This window comes from Oryzias latipes, chromosome 12 (assembly GCF_053564925.1).
Source record: "Oryzias latipes strain Hd-rR chromosome 12, Olatipes_Hd-rR_3.1".
Classification (NCBI taxonomy): Eukaryota; Metazoa; Chordata; class Actinopteri; order Beloniformes; family Adrianichthyidae; genus Oryzias; species Oryzias latipes.
This window is the reverse complement of record NC_136248.1, coordinates 29,546,852-29,574,706: the sequence shown is the minus strand read 5'-3', so window position 1 is coordinate 29,574,706 and position 27,855 is coordinate 29,546,852. Positions and strand designations below refer to the sequence as shown.

The 27,855-nt window shown below is 42.5% G+C and overlaps 1 protein-coding gene across 4 annotated transcripts in view; it reads left to right on the top strand.

Annotated features, from left to right (window-relative positions):
- The window catches only part of pde8b (phosphodiesterase 8B), a 57,322-nt gene that overhangs the window by 10,623 nt on the left and 18,844 nt on the right, over positions 1-27,855 (top strand). For 2 of the 4 annotated variants that reach the window (XM_020707479.3, XM_011481456.4), the window contains exons 2-3: positions 19,738-19,794; positions 26,281-26,471. In XM_020707479.3, coding sequence (XP_020563138.1) covers positions 19,738-19,794; positions 26,281-26,471 — 248 coding nt within the window. Of the gene's footprint in view, positions 1-1,301; positions 1,985-19,454; positions 19,657-19,737; positions 19,795-26,280; positions 26,472-27,855 lie in introns of those variants that run through there. The other 2 variants (XM_011481455.4, XM_011481457.4) reach the window with 2 other exon arrangements.

Genomic DNA, 27,855 nt, shown 5'->3' with positions numbered 1-27,855 from the left:
TTGCTATGGCAACCACCAATACAGAGTTTAACCATTTTGCCATCAACTCGATTTCTAAGTTAAGTTTGGTGATCAGCTGCTTTTGTAACTTTTAGCGACAATGAGCTGCCATGTTTGATTGGAATCTTACACATATTTTTACACACAGCATAAAAACGGGCTCATCTCAATATTGGAAAAGGAAAATAAATCTAAAAGAAGTTTCTTATAAATGAACAGATCTGGATGCTGGTATTTGTAGTTAAATGATGAAAGAAAAAAATGTACAACAGCACCGACTCGCTGGTTCCACTGGAAATAGGTTTAAAAGAACGATATTTTTACTTTAGCACACTTTTATAGGATCATATAATCATTTTAACTTTGAGCTTTTGCTCAACACAAACTTAAATAGAATATGTTCAGTCAAAAATAACAAAAATGTCTCCAGACGTTTTGTCAAAGTTCTAAGTAGACTTTTATTTATGATGAAGCTGTTTTCAGCAAAAATCAAAACAAAAAACAGTGTCATTTCCTAGGACATAGTTTCTGCAGAGCGGCAGGACTTGATTACAAATTCGCCTCAGAGTTGTGGGCAGAACCGATGCTGCGGAGCAACCCCAACCTCCTTCCCGTCATCCATTCTGAGAGCTCTCTGTTTACACACTCACCTGCTGGCTTACAGCCCCTCACAACCCCAAGCTAACATTAGCGCTGCAACAACAATTGCAAGCAATATTGGATCGATCCAGCCGCACAGTCTAGATCCAGATTCCAGCTCAGACGAAGAAAACAAAGACAAACGTGGATCTATTTGTCTGACAGTGGATGCATCAGAATGGAGCGGAGCAGGAAGCTTGACTACGTCACAAATAATATTTTTTTTAAATAGTATATTTTTCATCTTCTCCCGATTTATGATTTTATCATATGATTTTTTTCATAGAAATTGGATTTTTAGGCTTAATTTTCCTAATATATGTCCAACATCATGAGAAAAATGACACAAGACGTTAAAAGCACAATTTTCATCAGAGTGGGTCTTCAAACATATTTAAAAATTATTTCTGACTAAATGTCAATATTTGTTCCAAAGTTAAGTTATCCACGGAGAAAGATGCAACCACTTAACTAAACATTAGGCTGCACATTGACGGTAAGGGGAGTTTTCATCCGACAGGATCTGATTCATCACAGCCCAGCTTTAAATGACCCCTGGGGTCAGATCAGGCCTCCTGGGGGATTAGAGAGGACCTGCTGCAGAGCTGGGAGTGAAACAATGTCAGTGATGAACAGAGAGGGAGGAGAGAGAGAGATGAACCGCAGCCAATGATCCTTCAGCGGAGGAGCTGATGAGGAGACGCAGGAAAAGCCTCACAGGGACGCTTTCAGGCTGAAAACGCGAGAGGATGCGCGCGGAAGTCGGATATAGCCGTGACGAGGAGCTGTCGGGGGGTTTCGTCCATTTAGGCTATTAACTTTTGCTCAGTAGTCCGCGTCACGGGCGGCGCAGGCCGTCGGCTGGGTGGATTACAGCCTCCAAAACACCGCGTCCCCAATATGAGAGCGATGAGCTGAGGAGCAGCCGGATTGAAGCGCATGATCAACCGCACCTTCCCCTCCCTTCATGTCCTCGAACGGAGGGGAGAGCGCGTGGATCCCGCCGCGGATGCGCGGACTGAGCGGCAGCGGCTCGCGGCTGGAAGGTGGTACCCAAGCGTGGGCTCGGCGCTGAGGCATGGGCTGCGCTCCCAGCATCCACGTCTCTCAGAGCGGGGTGATCTACTGCCGGGACTCGGACGAATCCAACTCCCCCCACCAGACCACCACCATCTCGCAGGGCACCGCCACCGCGCTGCACGGGCTCTTCATCAAGACTGATGCGGCCGAGAGCATCCCCTCCGTCATCACCTACCAGAGCCGCCACGCGCGCAACAACTCCTGCCGGGGTCGAACCCACGTCCGCATCGAGGCCGAGACGCAGACCAGCAACAGCAGCGTCAAGGTACAGAGCGAATCCGTGGCGGCGCGCGGGCGCAGCGCACACCTTCACCGGCGGGCGGAGGGTGACGGCCACCCTGGAGGAGGCCTTTGTTTTTTGGCTTTCATCAGCAGAGGAGGCCGGGAGCTGCCGGTCCACGGGTCTGCGCCCTCCTAATGCTCTCCACAGTGAAGCTTAGAAACAAACTCCACTTGGATTTGGGTCTGTGACCTCAGGGCGCAAACCTGAACTCACACCAAAAGGCCCAAACATGCAGCATGGTTCGGTGGTTCTGTTATGGGGTTTTGTTCTGTTAGTAACTTTAGACACCCTGAAATAGGCATGACCTTTATTTTCCTGAACGCCTGTCTTTCATAATACAAGTCATAAAACCTTACTGACTTGGGCTGTTGGAAAGGTGCTTACATTTACAGCTGCTTTTCTCTTTTTAAGACCCACTCAATAAAAATGAGGTTTTTGGTGTTTTTAACATGTTCATCTGATGATGATGGAGGACATGTATAACAAAATAAGCTTAAAATTATATTTCTTAGTATTTCTTTATTCAGATTTTTGTGAATCAGGAGCAGAAGAAAAGATCGTATTGGTGTAGGAAAGAGCCTGGGTGGGGCTACAACCTCCCTGCTCCAGTCCATTCAGATTAATCCACTTGCAGGCAAATAGATCCATGTATGTCTTTGTTTTCCTCCTCTCGATCTAAGCTGTACCGCTGGATAGCTCTAATATTGCTCACCATTTTAGTTACACCAGTAACGTTAGGTTGGGGGTGTGAGGGGCTGTAAGATAGCGAGATGATGGGAAATGAGAGAAGGCTTACTCAGCGCCAACAATTCCATCCACAGCTCGGAGGGAAATTTCTAACCAACTCCTGTCGTTCTGCAGAAACTATGTCCTAGAAAACTTCACTGTGGATAAAAGCAGCATCAACATATTTAGAAGACCACTGGGAAGGCTTTGAAAATGGATCAAAAGATGACCGGAGTGAGACTTTAAAACTGCAGGATTTTGATGCTGCAGCCAAAGAGCAGTTATGATTTAACTGCCATTCACTTCTCTAATTGGTGCAGACTTTGAGCCATCTCCAAAGTGGTGCAGACTTTATGCCGGTCAGTGTGGTGAAGGCACTGGAGCCAAAGTATAAGCGCCTATAGACGGCTGATGAACAGCTTCATTGATGAGGAGCTCCTTTTCTGTTGAGACCGATGATGTCACACCTGAACCTGGACATGAATGTTAATGATGTGGGAGTGGAAACATACCTGCTGGTTGATAAAAAAAGATGGAAATGTGGACTTAGTCTGTCAATTTACAGAAAAATAACATGGAAGTAGCCTATTGGATTCAAATGTAAAACTAAAAGGTGCGGTTGCTGTGAACCAATCATCTTCTTTCCTGATCTGCTTGGTGTTATACCCCATGTCCGAATTCCCACCCTAACCCCTATAGAGTGCACTATACGGCATATACTTATACATGGTAAATGGCGTTTACTTATATAGCGCTTTTCTACCTTTTTCGAAGGCCCAAAGCGCTTTACAGTCACAGACCCATTCACCCATTCACACACACATTCACACACTGGTGGCGGCTCACTGGCACCAACATCCCACCAGAGGCAAGGTGGCCCAAGGACACTTCAACACATGGGTGGCAAGGTGGGAATCGAACCTGCAATATTCCGATCAGAGGTCGACCGCCCTACAACTGCTCCACAGCCGCCCCAATATATATTTACAGTATATATATAGAGTGCGTTTGCCATTTTGTAGTGCTGTCTAAATCTACAATTCCAAAATCCAGTGCCCTTGAAATTTCCCCTCAAGTCCCTGCGAAAAAACTAGTGTGCATCGATGCTCACTATATCAGCGAACATAGACCACAATGCTTTGTATCGGAACAATTTTTGCCCAAAACATGTATTTAAATGTATTTTTAAAATAATCCATCAATGTTTTTGTCTTCAGAAGACAGTGGACTCATAAATAATAGTCGCAAAACGCTCACAGCAATTAGATTTTAACTTTGTGAAATCGATGACATCAAATCCGTCGTTTAAAAAAAATAGTGAGCACAATGTCCAAATTGCTTTTAAAATCCAGGGGAGTCCATGGTGCCACACTATAAAGTTTTTTAGTAGTTAAGGGACCAGGGTGGGAATTCAGATATAGCCATAGTTTATGCAACATGTGATGTTTCATTTACAGCCAGAGGAGAATCTTCTTGCAGAATGACAAACATGTGAATGAACCTTAGAAATAGGAGGCCTTTCAACTTTTCAGGCTTTTTTTTTCTTCTTCAAAGATGGTAAATGGCGTATACTTATATAGCACTTTCTACCCTCTTTCGAAGGCCCAAAGCGCTTTACAGTCACACACACATTCACACACTGGTGGTCGCTCCGCTGCCAAACACAGGCGCCCGCCTACCACCAGAGGCAAGGTGGGGTTCAGTGTCTTGCCTAAGGACACTTTGACTCATGGGTGTGCAAGGTGGGAATCAAACCTGTAACCTTACGATCATGGGTCCACCGCCCCACCGCTGCACCGCGGCCGCCCCAAGATAAAATCCATCACATCACATGAAGATGATTTGAAGAGAAAAATGTAACAAAGAAACTCTCACAGCTGTAGCATTTGCACGTTTATTAAAACAGTGTTTAGTAATTATGCAGACAGAACAACTTTCCAAACTTTGCAGCTTGTTCTTCAGGAATCTTAATTAAGAAATTTAGCCTGATTCATACTCAATTTAGTGCTAGTGTACATTGATTGTTTTGATTCCAAATTTATACTTTCAGCCTCCAAAAACGGACAAACCAGGGACAGTTAGATTTAAAAAACCAGGAGGAATGAAACTGGGTTGAAGGAAAAATGCTGCTGCTGATGTCTGTGTGTAGAAATCACAAATGCATGCTGGGAAAGTTGGTCAGTTCTTTTGTTTCTTAATAGTAAACCAAGAGAAAATGTTTCAGATGCTGGAAAAGACAAGTTTGAACCTCTGCTGTCTGGACCAGTTTGGTGAGGCAACATGCAGTCATGTTTCTGTTTGAAACTTGGGGAATGCTTTGATTTAAAAAAAAAAGAGCAGCAGATGATCCAGTTATCAGACTCTCAGAGCCACACGAAGACTTAATCAGCAATCATTTTCTACCTCAGATGTTCATTTTCACTAAATACGAATTAGGAATAACAGTAAACCTAGAGAAGGAAAAGCTGCTCTGATGGTGGAGCAGCAGCAGCGATGGGGTCAGAAAGGCTCAAACTTTTTTTTTTTTTGATTGACTTCAGTTACATGAGGCAAGAGTGGATAATTACAGTGGAAAAACCTACGTAAGAGTTCACCCGTCCATCAAAAGGGCACCACCGAGGCTACTGCAGAGCTGACAGGATGAAAACTCACAGCTATGACCGCCATGGAAACAAGCGTCAGTCCAGATCACATCACCAGCCCTGCGGTCCTGTCAATCAAAGGAAAAAAGTCCTGCTCTTTTGCCACTAAAAGGTCCAAACTCCCCACTGGTCCCTGTTTTAGCCTGATGTCTGGTCCAAGCCACAAAACTGGAGGCAGGTCTTTTGAACTACAATTTTTATTTCAAAGTTGTCCTTGTGTTTGTAGGAATATGAAACAACCTTTTGACCAAATTAGAATTGATCAATACTGTAATTATTGCTGCAGTCCCGTGAAGAAACGTTATCACGCTTTAAACGTGTTTTTGTGAACTATTGAGTATCAATGTGCCACAGGACAGACAGATACACCGCCCTGCTCTGCAGCAGAGAACGTATGGTGCACGCCTTTGAGTGAATTGATTTATCCATGAACTCAGACAGAACGTAAAGCCTTTCATTCAACAACACAATGAAATTGAAAAGCGGACATTTCCTTTGTTTTTTTTTGTCCGCCGAAGGTGTTAATTTTAATAAAAGTGAAAGTAACTAAACACCTTTGGGAGGGATGAGTTGTAGGGTAAAATGCACCAGCGAAACAAGGAAGACACACCATAATTTTCTGTTAAATGATTTTAGTTTTAATATAGAAGAGATGTTAATTTAGTTGTTGAGTTTTGTGTGGTTGCAGTGAGAGCGGTTTGTCAGCTGTTCCTCTGTTCTGCCCCTTCTGTCACACAGACAGGATCAATGATAGCATTTATTATTAAAGCCACCCGCCTCTCCCTGCAGGATCTTCACCATCCGCCACGCTGTCGACGCAGCTCAGTGTTGGCTTGTGTGCGTTCACAAATCATTTGTTTACCCCTCTGGTGTGTACAGCAGGGGTGTGAAATGTCACATGTGCAGGAGCAGATGCTGGTAGCTGGTACAGATGACTCTACAGAACTCAGAGTCACTGACAGAAGAATTCTCAGAAGACAATTGTTCAAATCATCGAATTATAAGAGACTTTATGCAACTGTTCTCCTGATGAACTAATAATAGGAAGTGAGAGACTGAAACACTAAAGCAGAAACCTTTAATGCTGCCAATGTTTGGTAAAATGTGTGGTTCTGTAACACTTTTAGGACCATCCGGGCAGCAATTGGTGATGGACGTGTCTACCTTTCCGGGTTTGTTTACTTGTTGATGTGTTTGTGATACTGGGGAGAAAAAAACAATCAAATAGTTTAGACCTGTATAAACAGCAAATCTGAGTCTGTGGCCAAATCCAAATTCTTCCCCTACCCCTAAATTTACCCCGTCAAACAGATATAGAAAATTGTGTCTTTAAATTCGGAAAATCCGCCCTCGAAAATACACAAAAACATCGGTTTTATAACTTTAAAAAGGTCATGCTAAAACAAAAAGTCATTACTTGCATTTAAATATAGACTGCTGTGCTTACCCACATGAAGAAAAACGCTTCTCCTTTGCGGGAGAAACAGCTGTATTTCGGAAAACCCTACCCCTCCAAATACCCCTACAAATGGAGGGGCAGGTAGAAACTGTAGGGGTAGGGAAAGAAATCGGATTCAGCCTGTTTTTTATAAAAACGAATAACATTACAAGCTCATTTAGAGCCTTATTTTAAGAAGGTTTTTGATTCCTATCTAGTCCAGATGGAAGATATTGATACTTTATGTACAAAGATGACCTTTGGGACCATTTTTCTGCTTATAAAAGTCTTGAGTAACGTAGCTATAAAGGTTCCGTATTAAAAGACGCATCAGGATTTTCTGTGATGCACCAAAAAAAGGGAACCTACAGTCGTGGCCAAAAGTTTTGAGAGTGACACAAATATTAGTTTTCAAAAAGTTTGCTGCTATACTGCTTTTAAATCTTTGTTTCAGTTGTTTTTGTAGATACAATAGACGGTGGAGTCTATACTAAGGAGTAGATACAAATTGCTGTTATTTCCAATATTTATGTAATTCTCAAAACTTTTGGCCACGACTGTACTGTTGGTCAATACATGGATCCCTTCAACAACAGAAAACTACCAGCTGCTAGTTTGTCATAGATTTAAAACGTGTCTATGTTCAATTATTTTATTACAATCGTATACTTGTGGTAAGTGTTTTTAGTTTATGCACCAATGACAAACTGAGGAAGGGCTAAACCTAGAAAGAAAATTAACAAAAATTCTAGATCAAAATGTTAAATAATGAGTTTCATTGTTATGATCCCGTTTCGTCTAATTCATTCCAAGGGGGTTCAGCTCTCTGTAGGTTTTTTTTTTGGCAATAATCTTTACAGTCAGATTGCATTAACTCTTTAACATCAGAGTTGTTGCAGACAATAACAAAATATCGCCTGTTCTTTGAAATACAGTGTTGCTTCGCTATATCATGAGTCACCTTTCGCAGTCTCACAGGTTTTTTTTTCCATTGCAATTTGTCTGATTCATTTCTTTCTTTCTAACTGTGCATTGTGTTCTGCGTCCTAATTGGCTGTAGAGCATTGTCAATCAATCTATGTCCACCCTACATGTCTCCTGTACAGAATGCATTCAGCTCGCCAAATTTACATAGATCTTGAATTGCAATCAGATCCTTCTTGTCATTCTATAAAAGTCGACATCTTTTGAAATTTGAAAGTTTAAACAAGATGTTTGTCCCAGAAAAGTGTGAAAGTGTTCATGCCTGAATGAGAAAAGTGTAGAAAGTGTGCAGTGAGGAGTTTTACAGCCTTAAAACATTTATTATCCTACTTTGTAGATTTAACCTGTCGCAGGCTATTTCTTGGAACATAACTCCCAGAATAAATGAGGGAACACTGTACTGTGATTCTATAAAAGTTTACTTAAGAACATAATTCCAACTGATTGGCTGACAAAGGCATCTTTGGCTACGTTCACACTGCAGGGCTTAATGCTCAATTCGGATTTTTTGAAAAAATCCGAATTGTTTGCTAGACCGTTCACATTTCCAAGTAAATCCGAACTTTTGTGATCTCCAGTGTGACCGTGACACGACCCAAACGAGACCCGCATGCGCAGAAGCCAGAAGAATACTCAACGGTGAACGACGTCACTTGTTTGCGGAGCAGATGTCAACAACAGTGTTGTCAAAAGCGGAGCTCTTTTTGTAATATTAAATTTATTTTCACGAAGGAGCAGCACAATTACAATCTTCTCATTTTAAGAAGGCAATGGAGTCGGGATCGTCTGTACCCACTGTTGTGGAATGGAAATGTGTATGTGTTGGAGCCGCTCGCCCGCGTGTGTGCAAGCGCGTGCCGCGATAGAGAATGGGGGGGGGGGGCAGTGTGTGCGCGCATTCATGTTGTGTGTTACGGAGGACGGTAATAAAAGAAGGTTTCCCCCAGAATAAATGCTATGGACTCTTTATTAACCTGTTCTGGAGAATCTAAGGATCAGAACAGGGAGGAGGAGGAGGATCGCCTGGGTCCCCTGCGCTTGAGCACGGTGGGAAAGGAGAAAGAAAAAAAAGTTATCGCGGGAAAGGTTCAACACCACGCTCTGCCATTTATCTGGAAATTTTTTCAAAAACCGCCCAGTTGCGATCAGAGCCCTGGAGTTTGGCCTGAATAGAGCGATCAGCCCAAATATTAATCCAATCCGTGACCTGCTTCCCTTCCACTGACTGGTCTCAGCAGCATCGTCCACCATGGTTGATGTTTACGTTCTCGTTCCCGCCTACTTCAACGCAAAATGATGACGTTTGTTGCGTGTCGATGACGTACAGTTCGGAATCAAGTCGCCTGGCCGGTCAGACGGCGGTCGCAATTGAAAAGAACGGCTACAATTCGGAATCAGGACGGCAAACCCACGGGGCCTGGGTCGCAATTGAAAAGATCGGATCTGTGTCATTCAGACTGTCATGAAAAGATCGGAATTGGGCCGCTTAGGGGCAAAAAATTCGGAATTGGGTCGTTTCAGCCTGCAGTGTGAACGTAGCCTTTGTGCTAATATGCTACTATATGTGTCGCATATTAACCTCAGCATCAGAATATGTTGGAAGTTCTTCGATTGGACATCATTTCTGTAACATGTTGCATCTCAGCGCAAAGCTGCTTTTGTCCGCTTCTGAATCTGTTGAAATGATACGGTCGATGAGTTACAGTAGTCCAAAGAATGTCAGCTGGAGCTGAAGCTTTGGTGTCAAAGGGTTAAAAAACAAAACTAAAGAATGTTATATGCGTGCTGAGACGACATTTGGGTGTCTGTGGAGAGGAAAACCTCCAGAAGAAGCTAACTCAGAGGTAAAAACAATAAAGAAACGGACAAAAACACTGGAACATCTTTCACGAGACAAAAGCGGAACAAGTTAATAACAGAGGAAAGCGATCCAAATGCCACTGAATTAGAACCCAACCCAGAAGGAAGGAAAATCTGTTTGGTTGAACAGTTCTTCTCGACTTGTGGCGGTACCAGAAACTTGGCAGAGAAGATTTGGCAAATTGATAAAGTGTACAGCCTACATGTGCAGTTCTGCTGCCCATCACACAAATGCACCACCCTTACTAATGTGGCACAGCGCAGATAAACAGACTTTTCAACAGTTTAGGACTATTTACCAATCGGATAAATAGTTTTATAAATAGTTTTATTGTTGTTGTTTATTTGTTACTATTATGTCTATTACAGGGCTCCAGACTGCGACCATTTGGTCGCATTTTGCGACCAAAATTTGAGAGTGTGCGACTGACACTCGCGTGTCATTGAGTGATGCCTGAGGCGGCCAATGCATGTGAGAAGAATAGGGAAAGCCACTGTAAGTGGCTAAAATATGTGGAGGGGCGGGGCCTAGAGATAATGAGCGCGCGTAAACATCTGTGGGAAGGTAACGGAGACAAATATCATCACAACCTGATATGTGCGTCTGAGCTATGAGCAAGTGAACTATTGATTCATTCTTCCGACCTGCGGCTACGGTACCAGTGCCAGAGTCTATAGCAGGGGTCTCAAACTCGCGAAGCAAACCACGGTTCTCATCATGCACGGCTGTTACTACGGCAGCACACCGCTCCTGCGGGAGATGGTCAGCTGAGGAGCATAAATGTGCCACACCTACATGCGTGACAGCTAACGGGGCTCTAGCATTAAACACGTGCGAGCAACAACACGATTTAAAACAGGCGGGGAAAGTGCAACAATAGACGTGTTTAAGATGAACCAGCGCCCTGGGGGGGGGGGCATGAAGGCGAACAGGAATTAGGAGTTGTCCTTAACATTCAATTTAGTTTTAATTTGCCTCTCCCCCTAAGTATGATCTGTGATATTACATCTTTTATAATTATTTTAATGTTTTGCAATGTATGCAATCTTTTTTTAATCAGTTGGTATTTTAAATTATTTTAATTGATCAGTGAACTACAAAACCCATCAGGACACATGTCCCATAATGCATTGTTTTGTAGTCTGTAGGGCAGCTTTCAGTCAGTTCAGTACTAAATTTCCAGCTGCGTTCGCTCAGGTTGGGGTCTTGCTTCCGCCCCTTTATGGTGATATTTTTGTTTTGATTGACAGGTGATGTTAGAGCAAAAACAAAAATATGTCTCACACCAGGTGATCTGTGCAGCGTTGTGCATCTGCGTGATCTCAAATTATTGTGCATCTTGGTTGCACCTATTTGGTGTCGCCAACATGAATTTCCATCCCCTAATGTTTACATACATTTAAGTATTGTTTGAAACTGTGAAATGACCGAAAGGTTACTACGGTAATCACTTGTTACTAAAAACTTTTTTTAAATTATAAATGTATGGTATTTTTTTTTTTACTATTTCTACTGTCATGACAGCGATGGTGCTGTCAGTTTACCTTTTTGTTGCATCTTCAAAAGTGCAGATTAAAATGTGACACTGAATTTGGAACAGTACATTGTAATTTCGGCATCTAATATTAAAGTATTTATTCGTAATACAGTGGAAATTAGTAGATTTGGTTAGCATGTTGATTTACGGTATGCGCCCCTAAATTTTCTGGTTGTGCCCCTAAAATTTTCAGTTGGGGGCCACTGTGCTCCTAGTGAAAAAAGTTAGTCTGGAGCCCTGCTATTATGTTTGTTTCTTATATTTATTTTTTCTATTATGCAACAGGGCATTTTATAAGATAAAGGTCAGATGTTAAGATTATATAATTCCTTTGTCTATATATAGTATCACAGATAATCAATTTTATTTGCACAAATCTGTGGGTAAAAGCTGACTAAATGAACACTCCTCAAAAACACGACTGCTCTGTTTTCTTGATAAGCGAGCATTTGTCAAACAAATATTCTCCAGTTTAGTAGGAAAAAAATTCTCCCAAAATCTTTTTTTTTTTTTTTTTAACTTACACTGATAATGAGCTATTGAGAAGTCTTGATTCAGGTTACTCACAGTTTTAGTGTTTGTGGCTATAATTAGATCTGTGACAAATATTACATAACCTCCTGGTTGCAGTTATTTGTGCTGACCGCAATAATTTTGTGCGATCTTTCTAATGGTCTCCATTCTGGAACAAAAACAGCACCTAGAGAGGCCATATGTCACATTTCCATGGGTTTCCATATCCTTTTGCACCGTTTGAGGTTTCACTTCCTTCCTTTTTTTTTTTTAAACGTCATCTTGTGCCGGTCCTGTTTTCATTTATTTTGGTCTAACTCCACCTGAGAGCTAAATTAATAATCTTCATGCTTTTTGTTTTTTGAGAATTTGTCCTCTTATCAGACATAATTTCTTTAAGTACAGTCATCTATTTGAACTGATGCAGGCTGGCAGTTTGAAAAAAAGTGTCTGGAGAAGCGCCCAGTGCATGATGAGATAACCTCCAGCAACCTGGGCGTTTATGAGAGGAAAGTCTCTGGGTCACCGGAACTTTTCAACTTTCCAACCTGCAGCTTTGGGACAGAAAACAAAAAAAGAACATAAAGAAACTAAGTGCCAAACAGCAGCTGTGTAAATTTTCCACGTATGAAATTTCAGCGCATGATATACGTAATTTATAAATGTTTCTTGTGTTCCTCATTCATCGATCTGCGCAGATGTACTTTGAAGGTTTCGGCCGACGGGTCTTCACATGAATTTGGTTTTAAGTTGTTCAAAATTTTTGTTTGGTTGAGAACAGTGCAGTTCACACGTATTTTACGTAGTTTATGTGATGGATAATGGTCGACCAAGTGTGCATTATCAGAAATTAACGTACGCTGTGGAAGCCTGAACCGTCCGACGTGAGAATCCAGAACATTTAAGCTATGTGACCGGACCTTCTTTTTTAAGATGTGCATTATCGCTCTGGATTATCACTTTTTCATCCACACCCAGGAGCTTATCAGAATCAAATATTTACCCGTACAGTGGTATAAACGCAATTACCTTACACAATTGTGCGTGATTTTTGCGAGATGCATACAGAAAATTCATGGCTTTCCATGACCGTTCTATGTACAGTATGTCTTAGATTTTCATGTATGTACCACCACAGAATAACTTTTATATCACGTATACGGCGCACATATCACATTAAAATTACATAATTGACTTACAAATGGGCAAATTTGGCTTTTACGTGTTCTTTGCGTGGTTTATTTGCACTTCTTCCAAGGTATTAACGTGGTTCATTCGTGATACATCTGTGAAAGTTTTATGTAAAGACCACAACTTTTCTCACTTTTTCCACGTATATTTACGTAAGACCAATTTTCATACGCGCAAAATGTACGTAGTGACTGTGTGACACAGCCTTTTGTGTTTTGGCTGCTCAATTTAGGAGTCACCTTATCAAGTCATCCAACTTCATCCAACCCTCTTCTCTGTATCCTCCTCGTCGACATCACCCAGCACCACGACCTCCATCTTTTCATCCATGTACCTCCTCTTTGATAGCTTCAACCTCAGCATCCATCTGCCAACATCCTCACTGTTCTCCTGTCAATGGATCCAAACCATTTCTATCTGCTTCCATGCATTTATCTCCAAAACATCTACCATGATCTTTTCCTTAAATGGATTCATTCTTGATCCATCCTGGTTACTCCCAAAGAGAACCTCCACATCTTCGTCTCTGCGACCTCCAGCTCTGCTTCCTCTCTCTACATCAGAGCCACTAGGTTGGGTTTATGTCCCAGATTATTAAAGTGCGCTTGAGCTACTTTCTGTCCACACAGTTTGTGGTGTTATGGCACACTTTTATTTATTCTTGTAAATGTGTATACAAATCTTTAAATTTGTCCTAAACTTTCCAGCGTCATAAAACATCAGGGTGGACAGAAAAGTGCAGCTGGACAGCAGCTTGTGTGCTTAAACATGTCAAATGTTCTTTTAGGTTTTGCTTTGCAGTGCGGGCGCTGTCTGGGCTTCTGCGTCATCCAGGCAGAGTTTTTCAAATGCTTGACTGGAGCAGCTGTTTACACACAATGAAGAGCACGTATGATTGTGTTTACAGTCACAATATCTTACTTTTCAGTGTTTTGCAGGTGATCGCGCGAGAAACGGGGAAGATGAGAATCGCTGCTCACGCATGGAGCTTTGCAGGCACAGACAGACTGTAAAATGTGACTCAAAACAGCAGATCAAAACTCCATAAAAAGGAACAGATTTGGCTGATTTAAACTTTTGGCTGACATGCAGGTTTGGGGGAATAATCCTTGAACTGACTTCACCTTGATTCTTTCTAACTCAGGAAACTGAGAGTAAGCCTGTTTTCAGGAGATCTGAGCAAGTTTGGCTGCTTATAAGTTTAAAAGAAATTCCATGTCATCTTTGTAAAGAATTTAGGTGTAGACCTAAAGTTTAGGGGGAAATTCTAAGTGGACACATTTGGTTTGCTTGAAGTGGACCAGAGTTCGTCTCCCCCGATAATCCGGAACAAATCTGAATACACCCAAGCGAACCCTGGTCCAGGGCCTGGAAACTGATCTAGGATCCATCTTTCGAGGTGGTCTTGATTTGTTTCCAATCAGATTGAGTTTCCTCAGTCTGAATAGGCTCCATGCTAAGAGCAAAACAACCAACCCAAACGGCCACCGTAGCCGGGCATTACGGGATGTAAAAGAAAGCAACCGTGACGACGAGACACAGCAACTCACTTGGTCGGATGCAGGCTCATTAAAATTTTTTTTTAATGTGATACACATTGCTTCCCGCAATTTTTCCCGACGACAAAACGTTTGACAGATTTTGTGTAGCCCGCTTGCAAATGCCTACCAACAACCTCACTCCTGATTGGGGAGAGTGGTTGCCATAGAAACGTTGACACGGACTCCCTCCGACCGACCGACCGACCAACGCTTACCTACAATGTCGGTACCACAAAGAATTTGGCAACTGAACTGACCTCATTTGGTTGCATGACATCACTCTCACTCCTGTTCTCAGATGAAGTCGATGTGTTGAATGCAGTGGGTAAAAGAGACGGATCACGCCGTAGGCTGGAAGCAGAATCCTGATGCTTTTGTGTATCTGCATGTGTGCAGCAGCTTTCTGCACCACATACTGAGGTTTTCATGACAGATAATTCAAACCATAGATCAGAAAGTGTCATTCTCCTTGTTCTGACAGCTTCCTGTGAAACGCCGGTCACATGACTTTTCTAGCCAACTCTTGACTCCTTAATGTAAACGTTTAGAGCGAAGCCTGGCAGCAAAAGGGTTAAATGCAGAAAGAGAATGTGATTTAAATCTTTACCAGATGATTTTACTGATAATGTGGCTGTAAAGTCTGAAGGCTGCAGTCAGGCCGGCTCACATGACAGCCTTTCGCCGTGTCAAAATATCAGATGATCAGTTCTGTCTGACTGCACAGAAGCTTCAGAGTAGGGGGGGGGGGGCATGCAGGCGCAGATGACTTCAGGTCCATCTAATGCATGCAGAGGGTCACATGCACAGCAGATAAGATCCGTTCATGTTGAGGAACATCTCGAAATTTTTCAGCAGAAATGAGAGAGGTTCTGCGGTTAAAGGCGCCCAATAGCATGTCGTTTCCTCACTGGAAAACTTCAAAATAAGACAGAATTGTTGCACCTTTGAGTGCCAAGAAATCCTCTGCCCAACCCTGGTCCTCAAGGTCTTCCACCCTGTTTGTATGCCAACCATTTATGTCCAGATTACCTGGATCAGGTGTGATCAGTCCATCAGAACCTGGAATCAACTGATCCCGCTAACAGGGCTGCAACATTTTTTCCTGCATTTTCTTTAGTTTGACCTGCGTAACTAAACCACATGCACGGTAATCCAACCCAACTTTAGTTGTTAGCACTTTGAAAAACAGCTAGACTAAAGCTCTACAGACAGACAAAACCTGCTTTACTAGAATCAAGTTAAGCCTTGGTCAGTTACAGGCGTAGCGGCTGTTGATTTATACGGATGCTGCAGGTTTTTGGGTTTTCCGGGTCTGTGGAGGGTCACACAGACTAGTGTTTGATTAATAGGTCATGTCATACAGCCACTATATACATTTTGTGCGTATTGCATGGATGAATATTGGTCATAGGTGAATATACGTGGGAAAAAGTGAGAAAAGTTGTGGCGTCGGCGTGAAATTTTCACAGATGTATTACGAATGAACCACGTTAAAACCACTGAGAAGTAGAAATAAACCTCTCAAAGAACACATAAATTGACGTAGAACATGAATCGTGCATGACTATTGCTCTGTTTATATACAATTTATGAGCGATTTGTGTGTCGTATATATTCAGGTTATAAAAGTTTTAAAAGTGAGTCATACGTGAAAAGTCAGATGAATGTGGAACGGTCCTGGAAAGCCACACATTCGCGTTTGCTCACAGAAATTATGCAAAAATTGTGTCAGATTTACACAATATTGGGGTAAAAACTATAATAAATATGCATGAAATGCGTAATTTTTCAACAGACCAAAGATTTTGGACAGCTCAAATCTGAATGAATGTAAACGAAACCCTCAACAGACATCTGCGCACATCGAGGAATGTCAAACGCAAGAAACACTTATGGATTATGTACATCACTCACGAAAGGCCGAAATTTTATACGTGGAAAATGCGTAAAATGTATGCTGTGGTTGTGTGCCATTCCTTTAAGGGGAGCGCAGGTGAGTCTTGCTGTTCCCTTAAGGCTCACACCTTAAGGGGTGTCATGAAAATGGAACGTACCATTGTTGTGCGTGTGGTAAATGCATCGTGTTGACACACAAAAACATCTTGTCTGATGTGGAGGGCAGATTGGACCAGATTTTGTGCTGCAACAAAGGCACTTTGTCGTTTTGTTAGCTGATCAGCTGATTTTAGAAGATGCGACAACTTAAGAAACTCAAATGTTGAGGGTTTAAATCAATAAAAACAAATTGAAAATGAATCCTTAAACAGGTTGGATCTAACTAGAGCTCTCGTTACAGCAAAATCTTAGTAAATGAGAAAAAACGGATTGCATGATGGCACAGGATTGTGTCATTGTGCCACAATTTAGTAAAAGGGAGTTTGACTTTTTTTCTACTATTATTTGTGCTTTTTGCCTCCAAGAAGCTTTAAATTGTATACTTTTTCCAGAATCCTTGCTTTCTGTTGAGATGTGTTGCCTATAAAGGGGGACAAGTCCACTAAATGTTTTCCTCTACACTTCCTGTATCTTTTAACTCCACAGACTGATCTCTGTCCAAATGATTCTCATTGCTATGAATGCTGACCTGTTTCTGCCGCCTTCCTTCCTGTTCTGCTTCACATCTGGCTGTTGATCTTCAGGAGGAACACATTCTGTCATGTTTTGAAAGGCTAATCTCAGCTCTTACATTTCTGTCCTTCACAGAAAAAAAAAAAAACCAACACAGGAGCTTTTCCCGTGTTTTTTCGCTCAGGATTTCCAAGAAAGTCTGCGATCTGAAAGACAAACAGAACGTAAAGTCCACATAAACCAAAGCGGCTGCTCTGCTCTGTGATGTTTACAGAGTCAGTGCCGTTCTGGAAAATTCTCGTGTCAAAGCTGTAAGTAATTTTTGATTACGTTAGGCTTTAGTCACACGCACCCACTCGGTACGGGGGGGGTGTTAACCTGTACATGTGCTGTTTGTTTTTGGCATCTCCGGGTCCGTGGAGGGTCGTAGAGGGGAGCGGCTGCATCTTAATTGAGTGCAGATGTGTCTTTAGTCCCGTCGAGGTTCGTATGGCCAGCTTAAAGGGGGCCCTGGAAATGGAACGTACCACTGTTGTGCGTGTGGTTAGTGTATCGTATTTGTAAGACTAGCGAAAGTTACGCGTACTTATGATGCTGTCGTGCAGTGCCCTTATGCCACAATAGTCATTGGTGAGGTGCGAATACTGGCTCCTTACTGACTGACAAATGCTGCAGCCACAGGGTGTGCACGTGATGCATAAGTGCTCATAGGATGCTCTGATTGTCTAATTTCCATATTCCTAACAGTCAGGTTGGAGCGCACACTTATCATATTCAAAGGTTCCTACTGAGTCCGCAGGATTTGAGGGGATTAAAAAAAGAAAAATCCATATGACTCAGCTGCGTCTCATCTATTTCCCCTTTATTTACCTTGACGGGTTGTATGAGTGTTCACTACGACCCGTCCCTCACAGCATGCCTGTAGGAACAAATGTGCATTTTCTCTCTACCATCTTAATGATTTGTCTGGGCCTCCTGCATCCCCCAGACAGCTTTGATCAACCTCACCTGCAGACAGCCTGTGTCTACCCATAAGGACAGCTGTGACTTTGTCTGAGAACTGGGGCGACTGAGTGTGACGTCACCCATGAAAAATGACGTACTTCTGGCTCCAATCAGATTAAGTCAATTCTCCAGCCATTTTCCTGCGAGATGGGAGCCGCCATGTTGGAGCCAGGCGTCGTCCGTAAGAAGTGATTGGTCTGAGTCGGCCTGAGTCAAAAGGTTTCTGTGGTAACCACGCAATCAGGAGTGAATCTTTTGACAGTGATCCCACACACTTTTATTAAGGCATCTGATTGGTCAGTTTATAACTTGAAAAGCTTGGACTAAAAATCATCAAGAACATGTTAAAAAAAAGGTACGAGATTAGGGCTGCACGATATAAGGGTAAATTTACGATATGCGATATTAGAGATTAATATTGCGATAACAATATAATTTGCGGTATATAAACCAATAGCAAAATAACCAAAAACATCATTCCCATTTCATTGCAACAGTTTAAAAAGTATACTCCAAATGACCCTCGTCAACATGGGTGACAAACATCTAACATAATAGGCCTCCACCTGATTGGTCAACAACGTGAAGGCCTCCATCCGATTGGTCAAATGCACAAAGGGATTTATTTGATTCATTAAATGCCTCAAGCTGCCATAAGATTGTTTTAACACATTTAAGGTTTACGATTTATTGCGATTTTTGTTGTCTTTTGCGATATGGATATTGCCGAGCTGGATATTGCGATAACGATAAATTTGCGGTATATTGTGAAGGCCTATACCAGATCTAGAATGGTTACTCTGCCCTATAGAAGTGAGTAAAATATATTTATTTCTCTATAGAAGTCTATGGGATTATGCCTTCTGGGAGCCAGCAGGTACTTCCTGTTTGGAACGCCAGGGGGGAGGGGTCTCTCAGTCCAGTTTCACATATATACAGTAAATGGTTGTGACTAAGGATTTAAGAGTAAAAAGTTTTTTTTGTTTTTTTTACTACGTGTTGATAAAAATGTGTCCACTGCCTGAATCACCAACTCCTACCCACCAACACACCACAGATTCATTAGAATTCTGTCATCAGAAAAAAAAACAGCCCTCAAAGCAGACGTAGCTGAAAAACAGTTGGATTTGTGAGGGTTTCTACGCAGACATGACACACGCGGTTGATGCTCCGTCCGCTGAGGTACATCGTGATACTCTAAACCGCTGATTCACCCTGTGTTTTGTTGCGGGGTGTAAGCATGTTTTCGCAGAGATGCACCTGTATCTGCGTTGGTTGCTCACTGCAGAGTGACGCATGCGGTTAAGAGGCTGCTCAGACGGCCTGCAAACGCTCACACGCGTGTGTGTGTGTGTGTGTGTGATGCTCCCACAGTGGGATTATGGGGTTAAAGCTGCGGGCTCAGTGGGTGGATAATACCCTCCAGAGAGGTTAGCCGTGGACGGCTGCAGACGGCTCAGAATTCAGGAAGGTTTCCGTGACTCCAATGTGGGACAGACCCTCATAAAGCTGCAGATCAGACCTTCAGATATATACATTTTTTTATTTTTTGAAAAGCATAGCAGTCTTATTAGTCGGAAGGAGGTTGGAATTGCATCAGGAGCAGACAAAAATATGCAACATGTTTCTGGACATTAATGGTAAAATGGTGAGGAATGTTCCTTTTTCTTTTGGTCTTTGTTATGTTCTCAGTCTGCAGGAGATCCTCACTGGTTGCTCTCTTCTGCAGGTTTCAGCGACAGAAGAATGTCTTGGACCAATGAGACTGACCCAGGAGCCAATTCAGGTAACAAGACAACAGCATTTCTCATTTCTGTAACTCACAGTTCGAATTGTTTACATTTCACGTGAAGTTTGTTCAAACTTTTTATTTAGATAAAAACTTTTCCTGATGAAGTTGTTCTTCCATTTGTTATACACTGAGGCCTAAATGCAAATTTATGGTAGAATTGCACAAACTGAAAAACATGAATAACATAAATATTTGTTTCCTGAATATCCTTAATCAAACTAACGAGCCTGACACAAAAGGCAATGTTTTAGCTAATCTCTCCCCAAACAGCTCTATTTCTACAACAATAAGGTGCATATTAACATGAAAAAGCCTTAAAAAGTAATATAGGGAATAACTTTATTGACATGCACAGTGGATAATTGATCTGTAAATATGCTATTTCTATGACTAAGAATGCTCCAAAATGTCTTCATGTATTTTGGATTTGGTCGAAAGGCACCTTGTTTGTCCTTCTGGGATTAGAAGTGGGGTTTTGTTGTGGACGGCAAGAACTGGGGAATATTGCAAGGTTAGGGAGGCTGAGTCGGGATTGTTCGAGCTCATCCTCTGGTCAGGGATTAGAGCATGTGTCGGTGAGATTTATCCTTATGTAAGGAGGGAAGACAGAGCTGGTGGAGGTTACCAGCTGCCTGGGATGCAGGGCTTGTGTGCTCTGGAAGTTCCTAACCTGAGTTACTTTATTAGATCCTCATGTCGGAATTTGATTGAGTTTGGTTTGAGCTGCTCTTGTTGGACGGATCTCCAGGGATTTCTGAGGTCAGATCTGCTCTCACTCCAGCATAATAATGTGAGAAGCCTGGCTTGTGTCTTTCCCCCCCTTTTGACTCCAACTCCCGACTGAACGAGTCAAAAAGTGCTAAAGCAGGAATATCTGACAGAACGCAGGCAGGTGGAGGGTTTTAATAACCGTAAGAGCTTCCCTCTATGAAAGCCTAAAACTGCTCCTCCAACCAGAAATGTTCTGATCGATGCTCTGCTGAATCCATGACCTAACGCGACCCAACAACGGCGGGGTGAGGGAAATCAAAGGCTCTGCAGGAGAGAGCCGTATATTGGAAGTTTTTGTTGAAATTTATTGTTTCTGCTTTACAGCCGTGGAGAGTTTCATCCTCTCCACATTCCTCTCCCATGTCTGGAAATGCAGGCATTACATTAATTTAGAATAAAGTGTTCCTCAAACCCATCCACTCGCAAAGAACTTCTTCACAAGGACATTAGACTTCCTCTTTAATGAAGCTGGAAATCTAAGTAAAATTTGAATGAATTGGGAGAATCTTTAAACTGGATGTTTTGTGCAAACTCAGTTCCTGTTCAGTTTATTTATAAAGTGGCAGTTCACAACCCAGTCCTTGTAAAGGCGCCACACAAAAGAAGTCAAACTCAAAAAAACAAAACAACCACATTTTGGTGAAGCCTTAGACCCATGAACCTGTGTAGGGGCTGATCTGTACCGATGCTGCAGGTTTTTGGGTCGTCTGGGCCCGTGTAGGGTCGTAGAGAGGAGGGACTGTATCCTAACGGGAGCGCAGGTGTGTCTTGCAATACCCTTGAGGATCGTACGGCCACCTTAAGAGACGACAGGAAAATGCGACGTACCTTTGTCAATGTCCAGTTTCACGCACTTGAGGCGTACGGATGATGCTGTCGTATAATGCCCTCATGCCACACTCTAAATCTTGGTTGATTGATAAATTGGTTGACTGATTGGGTGGTTGGTTGGTTGGCTGGTTGGTTGATTGATTGATTGATTGATTGATTGATTGATTGATTGCTTGATTGATTGGTTAGTTGGCTGGTTGGTTGATCGATCAGTTGACTGGTTGGTTGGTTGGTTGATTGATTGATTCATTGATTGGTTGGTTGGTTGATCGATCGGTTGACTGGTTGGTTGGTAAATTGATTGGTCAGTTGGTTGATCGATCAGTTGACTGGTTGGTTGACTGGTTGGTTGGTTGGTTGGTTGGTTGGTTGGTTGATTGATTGATTGATTGATTGACTGATTGATCGATCGATCGATTGGTCGGTTGATTGATTGGTCGGTTAGTTGATCGATCAGTTGACTGGTTGGTTGGTTGGTTGGTTGGTTGGTTGGTTGGTTGATTAATTCATTGAACAGCACCAACGGGCATCTTGCGGAGTGTACAGGTTTTAAGGGAGTTGAAAATGGGAACAATCTGTACTAAAGTCCCGTGTCTCGCCTACTTCACCCTTGGCTGTTGTGTAAGTGTTCACTCTGACCTGTCGCTAGCAGCATGCATATGAAAAAAAACAAAAAAGTGCTTTAAGGGCTCACTGAGCATGCTCCGTACAGGTTTGCTTATTTTCATGTGTAAGGGCATTTGTGACTCAGGCTTTAACGACTGCTTTAGTTGATAAAATCCCAATCAAGCAAGGCTGAGTTATGCTAATCATCAGCATGTCTCCGTTAGACAAGCTAATGGTTAGCCTCCTTGGCTGGTACAGCTTGGTCTTTGTCTCTGGTAAAGCTCACAAATGGGACTAAAAATATTACCAATAATATTATGATTATATGACTGTTCATCAACTTGTTTAACCACAGATGGAATATACCTGTGGTTTGTTTTTGTTGGCGTTTTTCTATGGGTACACCACAGACTGCCGGACTGTACACCTCTGAGGTCACGCATTGGATTCTGCTTGGCTAAAGTTAGAAAGAGCCACGTGTGGATGTTCTTCTGTCCATCTTAACAGTGTTCCAAAAACAGAAAATGAGTGGGACACATTAAGTTTGAAGCTCTGTTGGGTTCACCCGAGGGTCCACTTACTTGCCAATAAAAATAAAAAAACGCCCCTAAAAATAAGCTAATTTGACCTCTGACCAAACTAAAACAGCTGTTTCCAAAAGGAAAATATACATTCCCCCAAAAAAAGCTCTCACAAACAGGAAAAAAAAGTCAGTTACAGTGAAAACTAAACTCTAAATACTATCATTTTGGGTGTAAAATCTGACTTTTTAACATGGAAGTCAACAGGAAATTGCTTTTTTCTACAACCAGCCTACTACAGTCTTTGGTTGAACTGCAATATATGATCCTTTATGAAGGATCCTTCTTGAAGTGACACTTCTTGTGACTGGAAGGTAGGGGCTGAAGATCAGTATTGGTTTAGAGATGAACATCAGCCAGTGTCTCACCGAGCTGTGAAAGTTTAAATCTCTTTAAAGACACAAAATAAGAGAAAAAGTCCAGTTTTGGTGCAGTTTTTTGCTTTAAAAAAACAATATTTTTTCATTTCGAGTTTCTTAGCACAGAGTCAGTAAAGTATGGACAAGAACTGCTGGACTTTGCAACGTTTGTGGGAGTAGTGAAGCTTTTTGCCCCAAGGAGTCAAAACTCCCACTTTTGACCCCATTTTTCAGGTCAGTTTCGTACACTGACCAAAAATTTAAACGCAACACTTTTGTTATTGCTCCCATTTTTCATGGTATGAACTCAAAGATGTGAAACATTTTCCACATACACAAAATAACCAGTTCTCTGAAATATTCTTCACAAATCTGTCTAAATCTGTGATAGTGAGCACTTCTCCTTTGCCAAGACAATCCATCCCACCTCACAGGTGTGCCATATCAAGATGCTGATTAGACAGCATGATTATTGCACAGGTGTGCCTTAGACTGGCCACAAGAAAAGGCCACTCCGAAATCTTCAGTTTTGTTTTCTTGAGGGGATCAGGGGAGTCAGACAACCAGTCAGTATCTGGTGTGACCACCATTTGCCTCATGAAGTGCGACACATCTCCTTCGCATAGAGTTGATCAGGTTGTCTATTGTGGCCTGTGGAATGTTGGTCCACTCTTCTTCAATGGCTGTGCGAAGTTGCTGGATATTGGCAGGAACTGGAACACGCTGTCGTATACGCCGATCCAGAGCATCCCAAACATGCTCAATGGGTGACATGTCCGGTGAGTATGCTGGCCATGCAAGAACTGGGATGTTTTCAGCTTCCAAGAATTGTGTACAGATCCTTGCAACATGGGGCTGTGCATTATCATGCTGCAACATGAGGTGATGGTGTTGGATGTACGGCACAACAATTGGCCCCAGGATCTCGTCATGGTATCTCTGTGCATTCAAAATGCCATCAATGAAATGCACCTGTGTTCTTGGCCCATACCATATAGTATGCCTGCCCATACCATAACCCCACCACCACCGTGGGCTACTCGATCCACAACATTGACATCAGAAAACCGCTCACCCACACGACGCCACACACGCTGTCTGCCATCTGCCCTGAACAGTGTAAACCGGGATTCATCCGTGAAGAGAAGACCTCTCCAACGTGCCAGACGCCATCGCATGTGAGCATTTGCCCACTCAAGTCGGTTACGACGACGAACTGGAGTGAGGTCGAAACCTCGATGAGGACGACGAGCATGCAGATGAGCTTCCCTGAGACGGTTTCTGACAGTTTGTGCAGAAATTCTGTGGTTATGCAAACCGATTGTTTCAGCAGCTGTCCGAGTGGCTGTCTCAGATGATCTTGGAGGTGGATATGCTGGATGTGGAGGTCTTGGGCTGGTGTGGTTACACGTGGTCTGCGGTTGTGAGGCCGGTTGGATGTGCTGCCAAATTCTCGGAAACGCCTTTGGAGACGGCTTATGGTGGAGAAATGGACATTCAATTCCCTAGCAACAGCTCTGGTGGACATTCCTGCTATCAGCATGCCAATTGCACGCTCCCTCAAAACTTGCGACATCTGTGGCATTGTGCTGTGTGATACAACTGAAGATTTCAGAGTGGCCTTTTCTTGTGGCCAATCTAAGGCACACCTGTGCAATAATCATGCTGTCTAATCAGCGTCTTGATATGGCACACCTGCGAGGTGGGATGGATTGTCTTGGCAAAGGAGAAGTGCTCACTATCACAGATTTAGACAGATTTGTGAAGAATATTTCAGAGAACTGGTTATTTTGTGTATGTGGAAAATGTTTCACATCTTTGAGTTCATACCATAAAAAATGGGAGCAATAACAAAAGTGATGCGTTTATATTTTTGGTCAGTGTATGATGTTTTTGAGGTGACTGGGCCGTCTACAATAGCCAAACCAATTTAGAGCTGCCAGGCTGTTGCACCTCCTCCACCAAAGCCAACCCTGGGTATCGTGTTGACCTCGGCGCCTTCTCCATAAACGCTGATGACCATCATCTCTGTGGAAGGTCATGCGACACTCATCAGTGAACAGGACGGTAGACCACTGCTGCATTGTCCAGGTCACATGGTCTGGTGCCGGTGGAGTCGCCTGCAACCCGGCTTTCAAGTCAAAGCGGTGGAGTCGGTTGTGAGTGGTTTGTCTGGAAACCCCAGTGCCCCCCACATAAACGGGCCTGCAGCTGTGTGGTGTTTGCCAAACCATGTCAGAGGTCAGAGGTCATTAGATTCTGGTCATGGTTGTGGTCTGTCGCTGGCGGGGCTCCACTCCTGGGTCTGTCACAGACTCTTGACGCATCTCTGCTGATGACACTTAGAGGCAAGTTCACCTGCAACACCTGACTGCCTCCTACCAACCTGAAGGCGCTGTGGCCACATCCTGTTCAAGGCTGTTTGAACGATGAACTTGGAGAGACTTACTGCCAAAATCTTCTTCTTATCCCCACAGAATGTTGACACTGATGCCACACTGAAAAAGTTTTGCTTTCAGATTTTGTGGTTTTGGCCCCAAAAAGGAAAAACACACTGTGGACAGTGAGACCATTATGTGGAAAACACTACACAAGGTGTGTCTGTCAGGACAATACAATTACATCCCTATAAAATCTGTAAAGTGAAACAAACACTGTGTTTACGACATCCACCAAGTTTCTTTCCAAATATCCAGACCTTTTTGTGAGTAATTCTTCAGTGAGGCTCAGATATCTGTCGATGGAGTCCAGGTTGAGACCAACGGCGCCTCCTAGCAGGCCCATGTTTGGGGACATATTTGGTTGGCGGATCGCAGATGCGTGTGGTCCTCGGGCTCCTCTTTGTGTGGAATTTCACATGCTAGCACCGTGGTTACACAAGCCAGCACAGGATCAAAGCGTGTGCAGCTTTCACAGGGACTCACAAATATGATTCCTCCCTCTCCATCTGTTCTCCTCTTTTTGCATCTTCTCCTCCCACACCTGCTTGGAGCTTCTTCTTCTTCTGGGGTTTCCAGCTGCATGGACAGTCTGCGCAGGAGGTGAAGGAGGTGAGCACGTGTGTGCTCCTAATGTCTCCTGCGAGGTCTCCTTTGGTGTTCAAAACTGCTCCTTGACAGAAGAAGCTCAAACCTTCCGATAAGAAAGTCCACTTTGAAATCCCCCTTGGTGTCATTTTCCACTTTAAGGATCTGAAAATGGTGGAAAAATATGAAACATTTCTTTATAACAGAACTTTTGTGAAGAAGGAGGGTCATTGTTGTGCTCCTCAAACTCAGGATTTGTCTGTGTCTGATCTTCATGGTTAAACTTCTCTTCAAATGTCTCTTCAGGTCCTCCTCGTTTTCGCTAAGGAAGACGGCCAGAGCGACGCCTTCTGGTGGGCCTGCGACCGCGCCGGCTTCAGGTGCAACATCGCGCGCACGCCCGAGTCCGCTGTCGAGTGTTTCCTGGACAAACACCACGAGATCGTAGTCATTGATGGGCGTCACTCACGCTACTTTGAACCCGAGGCTGTCTGCCGGTGAGTTTTGGATGTTCTCGCCGCATTCGCACGGTTTCCATCACTTTCTACATAGATGAACGTTATTTTCCCTCTAAACGGTACAGTGGATGTTTTAAACTGCTCAAAATAGCAGGGCGGATTATACAGAACAAATGAATCCAGTTTGATTTCATGTACAATTTCTTTACATTTTCCAATAAAAATTGAGCTAAGGTGAAATTTCCTTTATGAAATTGTAAATTATTCTATTAAAAAAACGAACTTCTTGGCCTAAAAATGCAAATTTTATTATAAAGATAAATCTATTTTATATTTATAGATTTCATTGATATTTTTTAAAACCTGCCTCACTGCACAGGAAAATTTGAAACCACAAGCCTCCATAGGAATTACGACCTAATTTACAAACACTATAAATCTGGAAAAGTTTCATGTTTTTATTCCAATTTGCAGAATTTTGCAGGTTTTATGACAGACTTTAAATCTTTTCTTTCTGCTAAAGAACACTCTAAGGTGTATTTGTACTAAATTTTAAATAATAAATCATTTAAAATCCTTTGATCTTGTTTAATTTTGGAATTGAGAATTGATTTACTTCAAACAGTCAAAACAAAAATACTAAAGAAGAAAGGCTAAAGAAATATGCATTTATGCTCAAACTCTGGACGATTTAGTGTGATTTAATTGGAAAATTAAAAAGTATAAACTAAAAGAAATACTTCTCCATATGTATACATCCACATGGAAATGATGTCATTATATGTACTCTTGGTCATAAATAGACATATTTGATGCAATAAAACCAATTAAGTGTAAAGTTTGACAAAAAGAGTTTAATTATTTGCTCTAAAAGAAGTGTGAGGAAGTGAAGTTATTCCACTTTTAACTTGTTTTTACATCATTTTCTAATATTTAAAAAAGAAACTTTTATTTTATAAATAGACATATTTAAAAAAATATTTTCAATAATTTTTTGGTCTCAAAACACCTGAGCGTCCCTGGTTGTCGCCATCTAGTGTTTGTTGGAGGAACTGCAGACCCCAGCAGCTGCAGAGACGTGCTGAAGGTCCTCGTGCCGCTTAGTTCAGTGCTCTTTATGCTATAATGAGTCTCTGCTGAGTTCATTTTTTTGGATTCAGGGGCTCGGAGGGGACACAGCTTTTCTTCTTGTTCAGTTTTTCCACATTAAAAGCCTTTGGCTTTGGTTCACAGGCTTCTTTTATGGCCGAATAACGCCTTTGCCCCCGTTTTCCCCAGCTGTGTGTCCCTCTCATGCCTGCAGAAGTAGTTCAGGATTTATTTAGGGATTATTTTTAGTCATGTATTTTGCACGGTTTCCTTTTCCTGTTGAGCCCCCAAGTGTATATTTGGTTGTAATGTCGTTTTGCCGGCTTTAATGCGA